This window comes from Coturnix japonica, chromosome 3, assembly GCF_001577835.2.
Source record: "Coturnix japonica isolate 7356 chromosome 3, Coturnix japonica 2.1, whole genome shotgun sequence".
NCBI classification, from domain to species: Eukaryota; Metazoa; Chordata; class Aves; order Galliformes; family Phasianidae; genus Coturnix; species Coturnix japonica.
Window position 1 is genome coordinate 34,151,802 of NC_029518.1, and position 15,678 is coordinate 34,167,479.

General features: G+C 39.2%; 1 protein-coding gene across 1 annotated transcript in view; it reads left to right on the top strand.

Annotated features, from left to right (window-relative positions):
• The window catches only part of LYST (lysosomal trafficking regulator), a 73,906-nt gene extending 58,854 nt beyond the window's left edge, over positions 1 to 15,052 (top strand). The window contains 16 exon segments of the mRNA XM_015857824.2: positions 289 to 344; positions 1,268 to 1,420; positions 1,772 to 2,016; positions 2,726 to 2,792; positions 3,508 to 3,664; positions 4,078 to 4,218; positions 4,554 to 4,771; positions 5,451 to 5,681; positions 6,206 to 6,395; positions 7,229 to 7,365; positions 7,630 to 7,728; positions 9,381 to 9,520; positions 9,958 to 10,055; positions 11,253 to 11,409; positions 11,606 to 11,677; positions 12,988 to 15,052. Of these exon segments, the coding sequence (XP_015713310.2) occupies positions 289 to 344; positions 1,268 to 1,420; positions 1,772 to 2,016; positions 2,726 to 2,792; positions 3,508 to 3,664; positions 4,078 to 4,218; positions 4,554 to 4,771; positions 5,451 to 5,681; positions 6,206 to 6,395; positions 7,229 to 7,365; positions 7,630 to 7,728; positions 9,381 to 9,520; positions 9,958 to 10,055; positions 11,253 to 11,409; positions 11,606 to 11,677; positions 12,988 to 13,126 (2,300 nt within the window). The 3' untranslated portion in view covers positions 13,127 to 15,052.
• The last annotated feature ends 626 nt before the right edge of the window (positions 15,053 to 15,678 follow it).

Below are 15,678 nucleotides of genomic sequence, written 5' to 3' on the forward strand. Positions count from 1 at the left end.
GAAAGTCCTTGTGAATACATTAGGAAGAGCAGGACATAATTGGATGCTTTCTTGACTTCTTATGGATAATGTGTCCTACAGATTGGTTATGGCATTTACATGAATACTATTTGGACTGTAGTTATTTTTAAAGTTGCAGAATGTTTTCCATATTGAATTCTATGTCTATCAGCTACTGCTTCTTCAGATACTATTCTTAGTTCACTTAACACCTAAACACTGAATGTTTATAATAAAATTAAGGTGCAGTGCACAAACAGTAACTTTGGAAACTACTTCTTCCTGCAGGAAAGTGTGGCATGTATTTTGTAGAGGACAACGCGTCAGACACAATTGAACATTCTGTAAGTACTGGATCTTGTTGTCCAGTCTTAATTTTTCCAAGCTGCATTGTAAATAGCTTTTGTCTGCTGTCACTGATGTTAGATCTACAGATGAGGTGAATGAAAGTGATTTGTTTGGGTTCCTATTGCAGCTACCTGGGGGATCAGGAATCCATCTTCCTTAGGGCTGGGAAGGGAATGAGTAGAGGGTGGTGTTGGGAGTCTTTGGTTCCTTCTGTCTGTTACTGTGAGTTCATTAGCAGAGCTGCATAGAGTTTGTGCTGACCTGCACCTGAAAAACAACTTGCTGGAAGCCAGAGCACTAGAAGTACGGAAATTCATAAATGTATAAGTTGTGCTGTGCTTTTAAAGCACCTCTGCTACTTGAATTTTTCAGTACATAATATGTTCTAAATCACCTCCCTTATCCTCTTCAAGAAGAGACTTTTATGCGGGAAATTGGAAGTGACTTAATCCTTATGATGACAATTACCAAGCTGTGAGTTATACTGCCAAAAGTCCTGAAATACTTTCACAGAGCTCCACTGTGCATCCAGCGTCACACAGCCCTGTGCTTTAAGGTGTTATCGGCCATTTTGCTCTTTTGTCCTTTGCAGAACCAGCAGAATTAGGATATATAGGCAAGCTTTGCTTGTTCTTATTGTCCAGTATTTCAGTTTAAGTGCCAATGAAAGCTTTCTTGTGCTGGAGCATTGGATAGGGTACTGAAGAGGCTGAGGAATATGCATGATGTTCTGCCTGCTGCCTTGGGGAGAGAGGAATATGGGAAATTTCTATGAAGAAAGTCACAGTGTCTTAAAAGCATCACAGCACAGTTGTTTCACCTAAGATGTGTTGTATGATTACAAACTGCTCCAAGTAAAATAGTTTCTGTTTGGAAAACCTGATATATGGAGTAACTTCTTCAATTGCATATTCCTTAGAGTTTTCATGGAGAAACTGAACCAGCATCATTTTCTTGGACCTATGAGGAAATTAAGGAAGTCCATAAGCGTTGGTGGCAGCTAAGAGACAATGCTGTGGAAATATTTCTGACAAATGGCAGAACTTTACTCTTGGCTTTTGATAATACAAAGGTAAGGTGGCACTAATGTGTAGTGTATCAAAGCACTTTGCAGTATCTTTGTAACGTACATGGACGTGTTAGTTCTTAAGGTGAGCTGTTGCATGGACTAGTAATAAATTCTGCCTAGTATCTGTGACAAAGCCTTTTCTCAGCTGGGCTTCTAGACAGACAGTCTGACAAAATCATGGTGTAAAACTTGTTTCTGATGTACTAAGACATGAAAGAATCTTAGTTATGCTGGACGTGCAATAATTACAGCATAGCTCTGGGAATTTGTAAGTGAGACATCTGTAAGCTACTCAGTCTTTTTGTTTTGAATTTTTTTAAACAATATGATTAAATTTCTGGTATTTTCTTTTAGGTCCGTAATGATGTGTACCACAACATCTTAACTAACAATTTGCCTAACCTTTTGGAATATGGAAATATTACTGCTTTGACCCACCTGTGGTGCACGGGACAGATTACTAACTTTGAATACCTGACTCACTTAAACAAACACGCGGGCCGTTCCTTCAATGATCTCATGCAATATCCAGTATTTCCCTTTATACTTTCTGACTACATCAGTGAGACACTGGACCTTAATGACCCATCAGTATATAGGTAATATGAGATGTTTGGAACTGGTTATTTACAATTACTTTGAAACAGCTATTTAATTTCACTGTACTAAACCATTGCACGTACATGATCACAGGTGTTCAGAAATAAGGCCCATAATAAATAAGCTTTTTGCACTAGGTAGCTGTCTCACATAGGATATTTAAATGAAATATCTAGTGTTATGGGTGGGTGTATTCATAGCTTGTTAGGGACTGCACTTAGCTACTGTCATAATCTGATATCGATAATCTATTGTTTAAATAAAGCCTATGTTTAAGTTTGTGACTAAAGACTTCCATGTTATTTAGAAAAAAAATTAAATCTATATTTATAGCCAGTTATGAAACCACATTGCCTTAACTCTAAGCAGATCCATGTGAGTTGTCCCACCATAATAAGTTCCTGTTAAGCTGATTTTAACGCTGCACAAAATATTCAGTTTCAAATGATGCTTTTGATTTGAGACACTTTGAGAGCATTGCTCAAAGTCATGGTGCCTGTAGGTCTTGAGTGTGCCTTTAGTATTAACTGAAAGTGGCCATTGTACTTTCTGAATTCTTTTGTAAAAAGCTGTAAAGTTTTGCTTGTCCTACTTGTGACGTTAAAGGCCTTATTGAATGGTGCACTGAATAATTCAGTTGCATTATTAAATGGTGTGAATGAAGATCTTCATAAAAATGACAAGATATTGGTACTACTTCCGTTACAGAAATCTGGTCAAACCAATAGCTGTGCAGTCTAAAGAAAAAGAGGATCGGTATGTGGATACTTACAAGGTAATTCAGATAACTTTAGTCGTTGCTGTTCTGTACATAAGTTAATTATGGAGACTATGGTACATATTGGAAAAATAATAAAGGTAGGGGAGTGGAGAGGGTGGTGGTGGGACACAAGTCCAGTACTTTGTTGATGGAATTCTCATTTCCTACATGCTATTTTCTTGGAATTGTGTTATGATGTTTGGAATCTGAGGTTGTTCCTGTCACTGAAATCATAAATCAATTTAATCTTTGTGTGATACTGGAGGTTGAACTGGTACGCTTTTACAACATATCTTCATAAATCATTAAATATATAATCTATTGATGTTCTATTGACATAATTTCAATTAACCTTGATTAATTAAATTAAACTGATTTGTTTGGTACAAGTTAACAGTCCAGTTACATGTCTGAAGATGTAGTTTAGAATGCTTTTCCCTTTGAAAGATTACTATTATTTTGAATGGATATTCAGAACAATGGGTGGGATGCTAGTTGAACGGTAGGTGATGAAACTGACTGGATACTTCAGAAAAGTGTATATTGTACCAGGTGTTGAGGGTGGAATTCTTCAGTAAATAAGAAAAGCAATAGTCTTGGATGTATCTGAAGCTTCCAAGGAGCTGATGTATTGAAACACTGTGTAGGAGATCTCAGCATTTGTGCTTGGTAATAAAGACAAGCTGCTGAAGTTCTAAGTTTGTGATTTGTTTTTCTTTGACTTTTCTAGTATTTGGAAGAAGAGTATCGTAAAGGAGCACGGGAGGATGATCCGATGCCCCCTGTACAACCGTACCACTACGGATCTCATTATTCTAACAGTGGAACTGTGCTTCATTTCCTAGTTCGGCTGCCACCTTTCACTAAAATGTTTTTAGCCTATCAAGGTAGGATTGCCTTTAACTTTCACTTAGCTTTCATGTCTAGGTTTTGTCCTAACAGCCCAGGAAAACTGCATGTTACTTTGTTTAGCACAGTTTATCAATTCCAGATACCTGAGTTTGGTAAAATTAAATCTGTTGTGCTTACACAATAAATAGATCCATTCGGAAATTATCGAGACAGGTCCCAGAATTGTACATCTCACTTGTTTATACTTTAGTACCTGTTTAGAATAAAAAGCTGAGCTGTGTTTAACTTCTAGTCCATGTTTAACACACACAAACTGGGACAGAAGAATTCTAAATGCTCTCAGCTAACCAGAGAGCAGCAGACTTTGAAGCTGCTGATGTGCAACCAATTTCTGTCAGAAATGCAACAAATTCTGTTCTATTTTTCTTTTTTTTTTTTTTTTAAACAGATCAAAGTTTTGACATTCCAGACAGAACTTTTCACTCTACCAACACAACCTGGCGCCTCTCTTCATATGAGTCAATGACTGATGTAAAGGAGCTCATCCCAGAATTTTTCTACCTTCCAGACTTTTTAGTTAACAGAGAAGGTATACTAAGAAGATACCAAAATTACATACTTAAAACAGCCGTGGGGTTGGGGCTGGTTTAAAATTGAGAACATTTATATCCCNAGAAAATCTGTCATGAATATATGGGATATGCTACAGAAGCTGCGTAAGACTTAAGGAATAGCTCATAAAATCTGTCCTAGATGCAAAGGATCTGATTCTCCATTTGTGTGTTTGAAGGGATTTGTTAATGGTACTGCTTTGCTGATTGGCAATTACAGTGCTTAATTTTTTAGTTTTCATTAAACCTTATTAAGATTTTTATGAAGTCGATGTATCCCACGGTGTTGAAACATGTACTCCCATGCTTCTAGGTTTTGATTTTGGAGTACGTCAAAATGGTGACAGAGTTAACCATGTCAATCTTCCACCGTGGGCTCGTAACGATCCTCGTCTGTTCATCTTGATCCACCGTCAAGCTTTGGAGTCTGACCATGTTTCCCAGACAATTTGTCACTGGATAGACTTAGTGTTTGGCTATAAACAAAAAGGCAAGGCCTCTGTTCAGGCTATTAATGTCTTTCATCCCGCAGTAAGTATTTTTGTCAAGCTTCATGTTTGTTTGTTGTACTTAGGCTGAACCTTCCCCCATTAAGTTACTGACTTGCTTGGAATACGTCCAGTATGGACCTCATAAGCTCCTTTGCTTAGGAGGTGTTGAAGAATAAGAAAAGGCTGTAAGAATTTTGGCACAGAACTGATAAAGTCCCAACATTTGGTGTGTGAATTTGCCTAGAACTAAGCATAGAGGGTGATCAGTTATGGAGTTTACGCTTCCTGTAGTCAGAGGAGCTAATAGCAGACATGTTCAGTAGTAGCTTTTCAAGCAGCCATCCAAATGCCTTCCTTACCTTTCCTTCTTTGAGCTAAAGTGTTGATTTAGTTACTACCTTTGACTTAAATTACCTGCAACTTAATATTTTAAGTTTGTGTGAATACATTCCTTTTCCTTCAAAGTGAAGGCCTTGTCAGTGCGACTGGTGAGAAGAGTGTGGCGCACACTTAGAGACACGGTCAATTTTGAAGGAAGAAAAGTTGAAGAAAAGTTTCACTTTCCTGAAATAGGGAACTTCCTACTCCCCATTTTTGATGCTTATCATCAGCAACCCTTTTGTTTTCAGACAGATTAGTAAAGGTCTATTAAGAAAACCCCTGACTGAAATTAATGGATGTGCTCATTCTTGCCTCTCCTCGCCTTTTTTCCTCTGTAGACTTACTTTGGGATGGATGTTTCTGCTGTTGAGGATCCTGTTCAGAGAAGAGCCCTTGAAACAATGATAAAAACGTACGGGCAAACACCCCGCCAGCTGTTCCATACAGCGCACGTTAGCAGGCCTGGATCCAGGCTCATCATGGAAGGAGAACTTCCTGCTGCCATGGGATTACTGGTGCAGTTTGCTTTCAGAGAGACCAGGGAGCACACCAAAGAAATAATATATCCAGTACGTCATTTTGATTGTGAAAAGTTTCAATTAACTTTCATATACTGTATTTACTGTACTTCTGAAATTTACAGTTGTAAAGTGGAGTTTTTTCAGTCCTTTAGGGAAAGATACTGACATTGAGTCCACTTCTATGTGTAAACCTAGAGTAGGCAAATGCATGCTGCACTTCTCTCTGTCTCCTACATTGCCTGTAGAACAGGTCAACTGTCATCATTTCAGACATCTGCCTTTTCTAGAGTCCGGGGAGAAACGGAATCCTTGCATTTAAAGAAACTGGAATATTTTACTGTGCTATTTGAACTGTCGGCATGCCATCTCAACTCTTCAAGCTATTAGTTTAGCTGATGATACTACAGTGCTTCATACCTGTCTTTCTGTTACTTCTGCAATACTTCAGTAGTCCTTACTGTGTGGTCAGTTATGGGAACAGGATATGAATGATTCTTCTTCCTCCCTAATGAAGTGATAATTTTCTGAAAAGTTTCTACCACCTCTTAATCTACACCTCGTTTGTGTTTTAGAGTCCATTGCCCTGGATAAAAGGCTTGAAGTGGGGAGAATATGTTGGTTCTCCAAGTGCCCCAGATCCTGTTGTCTGTTTTAGCCAACCACATGGGGAAAGATTTGGTTCTCTGCAGGCTCTGCCAACTAAAGCTATATGTGGTTTGTCCCGCAAGTTTTGCCTTTTGATGATATATAGCAAGGAGCAAGGTATGAATTTGTGGTTATTCTCTACATGCATAACCCATGCAAAACAGCTGTAAAACTTTTAGATCTAGTGCTACCACTCTTTTGCAGTAAACTTTCCACATTTAATCTCTTTTGCCAAAGACTGATCTATAAATCCAAGGACAGCTTCCATGACTGATACCTTTTTTAATGATTAGATTTGGCCTGTGATTTTCAAAAGTATCTATATGTGTCTAGTAATGAAAAACTTAATTAGTGCCTTATACTTCAATCACTTTAACTACAGGACTTGCTGACTGGTCCAAAAGGAACTGGAAAAAAGAGAGAAGGATATGTGGCATTGGGAGGGATAATAAAGAGTTTTTTTTAAAGCTATGGGAAAAGCTATGGGAAAAAATATTGGAAGGATTCTTATCAATAATGTGCAAACAGGCTCTCATACTACCCCTTTTCCCCCTCTGTATAATATGTGTTAGTGGAAGTTTTATAAATAAACGACCCATCGGAGGCTTTGTGTTTAGTCATTTAAAACATACGTATATAGTTTTCTCCTTTAGGTGATCTGAGCAATCATTTCTCTGGCTGGGAAGCACTGTCACCTCTTCCCTTTCAGTCCATTCCCACTAAATGTAATGCTTCTTTAAAAAGCTTAGTCCAGGTTTCAGGCTGTTCTTGGGGAATACTGAATGTTTACGTAGTCTCTGAAAGCTGTTTAAAAAAGCACCTTGTTTTGAGATGTTGCTTTCTATTTTCTAGTTGGCAACAAAACAGGGATCTTAAGTTTTTATTGACTATCAAAGTGATCTGCCTTTTGATTTCATATCTGATACAGAATCTTATGTACCTTCATTCAGGTGTGAGAAGCATGCACAGCACTGATATTCAGTGGTCAGCCATCCTCAGCTGGGGATACGCCGATAACATTTTAAGACTGAAAAGCAAGCAGAGCGAACCTCCAGTAAATTTCATACAGAGCTCACAGTTCCATCAGGTAAAAATCTGTCCTTTGGTCTTTAATATGGCTTGCTCTTTGTCTGTGAACTCTGAGCTGCACAGAATTTCCCTCTTTATTTTGTTACTGAAGTAATGTTATATGTGACCTACAATAGGATCTGTCTTTAACTCATTTTAGTATTTCACCTGGCTTTTCTTAGGAGAAGTGATTAAAAATACCATGGGATATGGTCACATTGATGATGACAATAGCACTTAGTAGCTGTTCTCATTATTTTTTTCCCCCCTTTGTCTTTCCAAGGTAACAAGTTGTGCTTGGGTCCCAGACAGCTGCCAGCTTTTCACAGGTAGCAAATCTGGTGTCATCACAGCATACATGAACAGGTTCACCAGCAGTACAGTAAGTTTTGTTGCACAGAACTGATATTTAAGGATCATCTTTGACATTGTTAAATAGATTTATCTCAGCATATTTGTGTTTTTCTTATGTTTTTTTGTTCTTGCATTGCTGTTAGTTGGCCCTCATCATCTGGATGATAATTGATTTGCACAGATCTCTGTATTCAGGCTGTCTGGCATGGTAAAGCTTGCTAAATTAGAGAGTAATTTTTAGCTGTATAAAAGACAAAGCTTTGGAAAGCCTTAAATGAGACTGGAATGTTTTTTCCCCAAAGCAGAGAACGTTTCCAATGCAGTAGAGAGTGGCAATGAATTCTCAACCACTATATTTACTAACTGCTAAGACTCTTCACTTTGTCATATTCCCAAAGGGGGAAAGCAGTGTGGAGGGAAGTGAGAAACATGATTAACGGTACTGAATGTGTTAGTGGCAGGTGCTGAGGAGATGCTAGCAGAAATCTTGATGCCATGTAACAATAAGCATGGTATGAAAACGCAAATAAACCCAAAACTTGTCTGATTCAGGCAGAGTTTTGGAGCTTGTCTAATTTTTTTTCAGCAGTAACTTCTACTGCTTTTCTTAGTTTCAGCAAAGAGTTTATAACTTTATTGACAAGTCATTTTAGATATGGCTGTGCGATTACCTGTAAAAAACTTTTGTCCAGTTTAGCTTGATACAAGTATTGGCAAACGCTAGTAATATTGTGCCACTGCTCTTGAATCATTACATTAGGTGGGAGCTTTGGTAAGATCTGCTCTGCCTCCCCAGTTTCCTGCCACTTTAAACAGTGGCAAACAGCAGATGCTCAGACTGGGAAGAACACAGATGTGCTGTGATTACTGCCTTGGCTTTCTTTCAGTTTTGGTGATCTGCATCTCACTCTTCCTGAGATCAGCAGCTTTGACTTTAAAAGCTGAAGGAGGTCTTACAAGCTTAAATCAGTTGGGTCTTAAGTCAGGCACTGTTCCTGCTCACCAGAATTAGTGAGTTCACAAATAACTGAGGCTTGAGTTCCAGTTTAATATAGTGGGCTTATGATTCTTGAGTTCTCTGCATTTTTTAGAAGCAAGTGTTTTTGTTTTTGCTGCACAGATGTTGCCTCTGAGACCATCTCTGAATTCACCAGCGCTGACAGTTTTACACGCCCCAGGCAGACTGACCTTGCTGCCAATTTTATAGCTTCTGTTGTTGAGTCAGTTACCCAAGTCAGGGCCGCAGGGAATGCAAATCTGCTTCCTAGCATCTGCTCTGGATGCATCTTGTCAGCTGCTCAGTGGTGAACACTATATAAAACACACTAGTTGAAACGTGACTATTTTGGTCTGATTGATGCATAGGCATAAATGGGAATTGTGTCATTAATTGTCTTTCGTGTTGTCAGTATGAAACTCTGAATTGTCAGAATTCTTTAATAGCTCCATGTTGCATTTTGGGTGTTTTCTTTTTCCTGGCCTTCAAAAGGCAGTCAAAAAATGAAGCACTGCTTTGGTCTACCTTGACAATAAGGCAGACAAATGTTGAAAATGTATTAACTCTTCAAGTGTTACAGATGGTTAAGTGTTGTTAATCTAAGAAAAGTCTTATTCTTTGCCTTGTCTCTTTTTTGAACAAGATATTAGAATTTTAATGATTTTTGTGTTGCTGTTTTTCAGCCTTCAGAGATAGAAATGGAATCACAAGTCCATCTCTATGGTCACACAGCAGAGATAACAAGCTTGTTTGTGTGCAAGCCGTATAGTATAATGATAAGTGTCAGCAAAGATGGCACCTGCATTATATGGGATTTGAACAGGTATATGTACATCTAGCTTTTTCCACCATTTCTTTCAGCACTTGTTTTCAACTTCCTGGTGCTTTCCTGTTTTAAAGTTAACTGAATTTACTCTGGTGGCGCAGTGGTAGGAATGCCGCCTTGCAACACCAGGGCCTGGGGTTCGAATCCCCCCTGTGGTGCAAGTGGTAGAAGTGCCGCTCTGCTACACAGAGGCTCGAATCCCGGGAGTTGGACTCGATGATCTCTAAGGTCCCTTCCAACCCGCATGAGACTATTACTAATATGAAGTGAAACTCTTAGTATGTAGGAATTCTGGAGTTAATGTGAAAAATGCCATCACTAAGGAAACTGATGGTTGGGATTAATATAAGTCTTAAAAAAAAAAGGTTCTTTAAAAAACTTTTTGTATGTTTTATTCTGACATTAGGCTTGTTTGTTCTCTGACTGTCTTTTAGGCTGTGCTATGTCCAGAGTCTGGCTGGACACAAAAGTCCCGTGACTGCAGTTTCAGCCAGCGAAACAACTGGTGATATTGCAACAGTGTGTGATTCAGGTATGTCTGTCAGACAAAGCTGCAAGTCAGAAGACCAGATAAATCACAAGATTTGTTATTGTTTGGGTTATCGTGTGTGGTAATCAACTGAGGATGTATTTGGTCAAAGAGCACTTCTAAAAAATACCCTAATATTTGAATTTGTTGAGAAACTATTAGGTAGGTGTTGGAGCAAAGAGGATTAACAACTATAGTAAAGGATGTAGATGTTTGCATTGGCCCCTACAGAGGGAAATAATTCTGTCCCTGCCTCACTCCCCACCTTCCACCCAATGTTATTTTAAAGCAGGCTTTCTAGTATAGTCACTGTTTCTGGACTAAGGCATTAAGATCTATTTGAGTAGAGGACTTGGAGTGTAATTCAAGGTCCTCAGTGACTCAAACTACCCATGTGCAACAGCACAGAGATATATATATATAGATAGATAGATAGATAGATAGAGAGATACATATAGATAGATAGATATATATCACATATATCTCAAAGCTAAGTCAGATCTCACTCATTTTTCTGTGTGTATTTTGTCTGTTAATATGATGTGGAGGTTGGGTAATAGGCTCTACCTAAATGACAGTTTTCTTCCACTGATCCAATGATTTCAAACTGATGTGAAGACTTTGATGTTCTTCCATTTGTGTGACTGAAGTCAGCTGTACAAATAAGCCAGCTTGTACTAGAAAACATTGTATTTTTGTGTTGGTAGGGGACAACATGAGTTTCAATCACTTTAAAGACAAAGCATTTAAAGACAAAGCTGTATTAGTTGGTTAGTAGAACTTTAAATAATGCAAATAATTCCAGATAACTAGGTAAGCTACCTGTGATTAGTATTTAGGTATCTTACTTACATGCAATCCGGGGTATGAGAATGAGCTATTTAAAGAAAAGTTTGGATTCTTTTCGTCTTTCTCTCTTAGTATGTGAAAATTGGTCGTTAAATGATAGTCTTGTAATTACAACGTTCCATGGATGCAAAGTGGTGTCTTCTGAATCCTTTTGCTGTGGCTTGGTGGTTTGTATGAGAAAAAAGCAGAGAATTGCTTCTAAACTGCTTGTTTACTGCAGCACGCGTCACTTCAGGTCATTCAGAACCTTTCATCTTTCAAGAAATGTTGAACCATTGAAGGTTCTGTGATGTAGACCTAACCGTGATCTGGATTTGTTGTTTAATACTGCCATGCTCTGTTTTGTTCCAGTTGGAGGGGGGAGCGATTTGAGGCTTTGGACCGTTAATGGTGATCTCGTGGGACATGTGCACTGCAGGGAGAGTATTTGCTCTGTTGCTTTCTCTAACCAGCCTGAAGGAGTATCTGTCAACGTGATTGCAGGAGGGCTCGAAAATGGAGTTGTAAGGTAAGCATTTCAAACCTTCTGTGACTAGAACGTGTTATATAAGCTCACAGATGGACCTATATAATTGATAGGGAATTTAAAGAAGATGGACAAACTGCTGTCCACTTTCAGATCTTAGTAGCTGCTAAAATAGGTTGTTTATCACTGCAATATTTGTAAAGACTATAATATTAAGAAAAACTAATCTTTCTTTCAGACTGTGGAGTACATGGGACTTGAAGCCAGTACGAGAAATAACATTTTCTAAGTCAGCGAAACCTATTGTAAGGTAAAGACTTCAAGTATGTAATAAACGGATTTTTCTTTGAAAATAAAACCAAGAATAGCTGTGAGTATTGAAAATGGACTTGAAATGAAGACAAGAGGTGAACACGCATGTTTAAAAAGAGCCATGCAATCCTACTTCATTTTCATATTCATGAAAGCAAAGTGGGCACAAGTGTACCGTATTTGTAATGACAGTAATAACTGGGTTCTGCTGCTAGCAGAAGGAAATTGGCAGGGTTCCCTTGAGAACTGAACAATAGCTCCCCTTCTTTTTAAGTTGAATATATTTTCCACAGAATCTGTGTAAAAACTGGGAGATATTAACTTCAGCTGACTCAAATAGAAGAGGTATTTTTCTCCCTCAAATAATTGAAAGGACTGCATTTTCCCTAACCATATATATATATATATACCATATATATATATATATATATATATATATATACTGGAAGGAAATAGGAGAGAGTAAAGGAGCCTTGGAAGCATGGAAGCTGCCTTTTTAGAGTGCTTATGTAATTTTGCCTATTAGAGTCCTGTTGATTAATGAAGAACAGAGTTACCGTGCCAAAGTGCTTTCAGAGCACAGCTGAAGGATAGAGCGATATCCTCAGGAGTGCTGTACCCTGCACAGGAGTCTCGTGGAGCTCTGCCAAATGTGATGTTGGCATGGTGCAAATGACTCTGAAGAATGCTGTTGTGACCGTTACTGAAATATCATGTACAGTTCAAACATCTATTGCCTAAAAACGAAAAGCAGCATCTGATGGGCACTGGCACAGCAGTAACTGCAAGGGAGCGTATTTCACAAGATCTTGTTGATTTAAAAAGGAAAAAAAAAAATATAGGGAAAAGGTTTTCTGCTTAAATGTGACAGAAAATGGATGCGGGCCTTCATGTTTTCTAACCATGGCATGACGGAAGGGTTTTCAGTAGTTACAGCTCAGGAAATGCTTGGTGCTGTGCTGTGAAATCTGACGGATTTGTTTGTCAGCAGGTAAGTTCAGAGAGCCTTGTTCAGTGCTGAAAAGCCTCCTGTCAGAGGTAGCAGGGCAGGGCAGCCCACTCTTTCTTTGTTGCTGCGAATAAATGCTAAACTGCACGGCATGCTGAAGAGCTGGGCAGAACTGCAGTTGGGCCTGTTTGGTTACAAAGCTGAGTAGCCAGGTTTGCACACACTGCTACGTTAATGCACTCACTTCATTTCTCCTACCTGAGAGCTGTTTTTTGTCAGCTACGCTCATGTGGCTTTTTAATGTCTTCTAGCACTTTAAATAGCCAGATCTGATACCAAAATATCTTCTTGTTTTTCAGCCTTACCTTTTCCTGTGACGGTCATCACTTGTTCACAGCAAACAGTGATGGGAATGTAATAGCTTGGTGTCGCAAGGACCAGCAGCGCTTGAAGTTACCCATGTTCTATTCGTTCCTTAGCAGCTATGCAGCTGGGTGATGACTACTTTTGCTGCTCATTCAAGTCTCCGTGCACTTTAAATCCACAATAAATTATAGAATCTCTTGATTAACTGGATTTTGGGATAGTTTGAATGTCTCTAGAATGGCTGCGTAGATGAAAACCAGAAGGCAGCCTAAGGCAGTTATAAATTGTACCTGCATGCACAAAGCTGAAGTGTATGGAGTCACCAGGAAGCTCTGGTTTTGTGCTCCAGTACCAGCACAGTGGCGTATAAATGCTCTGTCCTACAAGTCAAAATGCTGCAATACAAAATGTAATAGTATTTTTTTTAGATCACTTCTTGGAAGCAACTCTTTCACTAACGGGACGAGTGGTGTTATTCCCTCCTGTGTAGTAACATATCGGCAGTGTGAAGCTCTGTAAATATGTATAAAAACATCAGCGTATGTATATCTGATGAGGCAGGGGTGGTGGTGTTTGCTCTGGGGTAAGTGACCCGAAACTTAAATCCAAGATGATTCAAAATTGCTTTTTTTGGGAAGCAAAGAACTCAGTAGGTGCTTTTTGCACCATTTAATGCTATTGTAATACTGGAAAAAAAATCAGATCCATCTTTATTTGCAACTCCTGCTGTCTTCTCTGTTGAGATGGTGTGAAAGTCTTTGGACACAAAGAGGATGGGCAGACACCTCACGGCTTCACCAAGCAATAGTTAAATGGTGTTTCGGTTTTGTGTTCCATGTAGCGTTAACTCTGTCTGTAACACCCGGCTATTGCGGTCCTGTGGCAGACTGCACATACGTCATACAGCCTGTCATCCTGAGCTCTAAATATGGTACTGGAGAAGGCACTGATGTGCTCGTATTCTCTGTGTTGTTGAATTTCAGTGCACTGTAAGGTGTTTGAATCAATGTTTGTGAGGCACTGAGTAATTCAGAACAGTTTATATAGGTACTCTGTGCAAATAAGCTGTTTATTCCTAGGTGCTATTGTTGAGAAGGGGGGAGGGGGCAGCAGAAATAAGCTGCCGTTGTTAATAGCTTACATATGAATTCTTAGGCCAGATAGAAAAACTAACATTGAAGCTGATGGACTTCAAGACCTGACTGACACTGTGTGAGTGCCTGCCAGTCCTGCAGATGGTACAAGAGTGCAACACAACCGATGTAGTTTTCTTCTCCATACCTTCGCTGTTTCATCACTGACATATTCCACTACTGTCATACAGACAAACTGCTCTGTCTTAGGTCTAAGGCTCATCTGCCTCCCAAGTACTGTGTTATGAAATGGTAGTGAAGACGTGCATACAGGATAACTGTACCCTTCAGAATATTCCAAATGAATATAGAAACGTATAGAAATTCTTGCAACTTCCTGATGTTGGGGGTTTTCAAACTGGAAAAACTGAAGTCTTCTCAGTCCACGTCACAGATTGGTTTATTAGTTCAGTTAAGCAAGCAGCTGTATGAACTCAATTGTAGCCTGCATCTATTGTAGCAGTGTTGTATGGGGTGGCTGTAGTCATGTTTTTCACTGTCTAAATGTTGATGTAAGGTCCAAATACAGCCTGAAAGGCTTCTTGGCTCATGTTGAAGTGATGTGCTTTACTTAAGCGACAAAATACAAGTGTGATGGTTTGGGGAAGCTTCTGTCCTCCTTGAATTGGGATGTTGCTCACAAAGGCTTATTTTTATAAAGTTCCACTTGTTACAAACCAATATGCAAAATGTCTGGCCTTGTAAAAGAAAAAAAGTGCAATATTATATATTTTTATGTCTAAGTCAAAGATTTTTTTGAACTGAGGAGTATTTATTCAGCTTAACGTTCTGGAACTATTGAAATACCATTGCAATAGTAGATGTGCATGATGTACTGAAACTTGCTGTAAATTTCACATTCCACACTGTCTTTGTATACACTGTCACACTGTTGGGTAATAAACAGACCTTTGTATCAAATGGAGATGGTCAGAACCATGTTTTTGGCTTCATTTCGCCTCTCTTTTACAGATATCTGCTCACTTTGCTCCAGTTCCTTTTCTGCTTGTTCTGTGGGCTTTAATCTTGTAAGGTTCTTGAAGGAGGAAAGTTCTGTTTGAGGACATGGACTACATTGTGTTGCTGTGATTTTTGTGGTGAATCTCAGTCACCGCCTGTGGAGACACATGTAATGAATGGGAAAGGGAAGGCCGTGCAGTAGCTACATTTTCACTTGTAGTGGGGAGAGGGAAATTATAACAAATAGAAGGAATGAAGGAAGTCCAGTAGAAAACTGCAAGGGCTGCTCCAAAAGTAATGCATCCTATTTTATTTTGGCCTAGAACATCAGAGGCTGATGCTGGTGGTTTGGCAGTGGAGGCTGAACCTTGCCACCAATGTTCTGTCACATTGTGTTTCTCTGATGGCAGCAGAGGGGCAATCTGACAAAATCATGTCTGACATGGAAGAGAGTAAGAAGCAAAGGTGTGGCTCCAACTGCTCCGTGCAAAGAAATGGCGCCTGCTGACACATACTGAGTATCTGTGGAGACCAAAGAGTGGATGTGAGAGCAGGGCGGCAGCGGGTGCTGTGTTTCACCCTGGAAGCTCA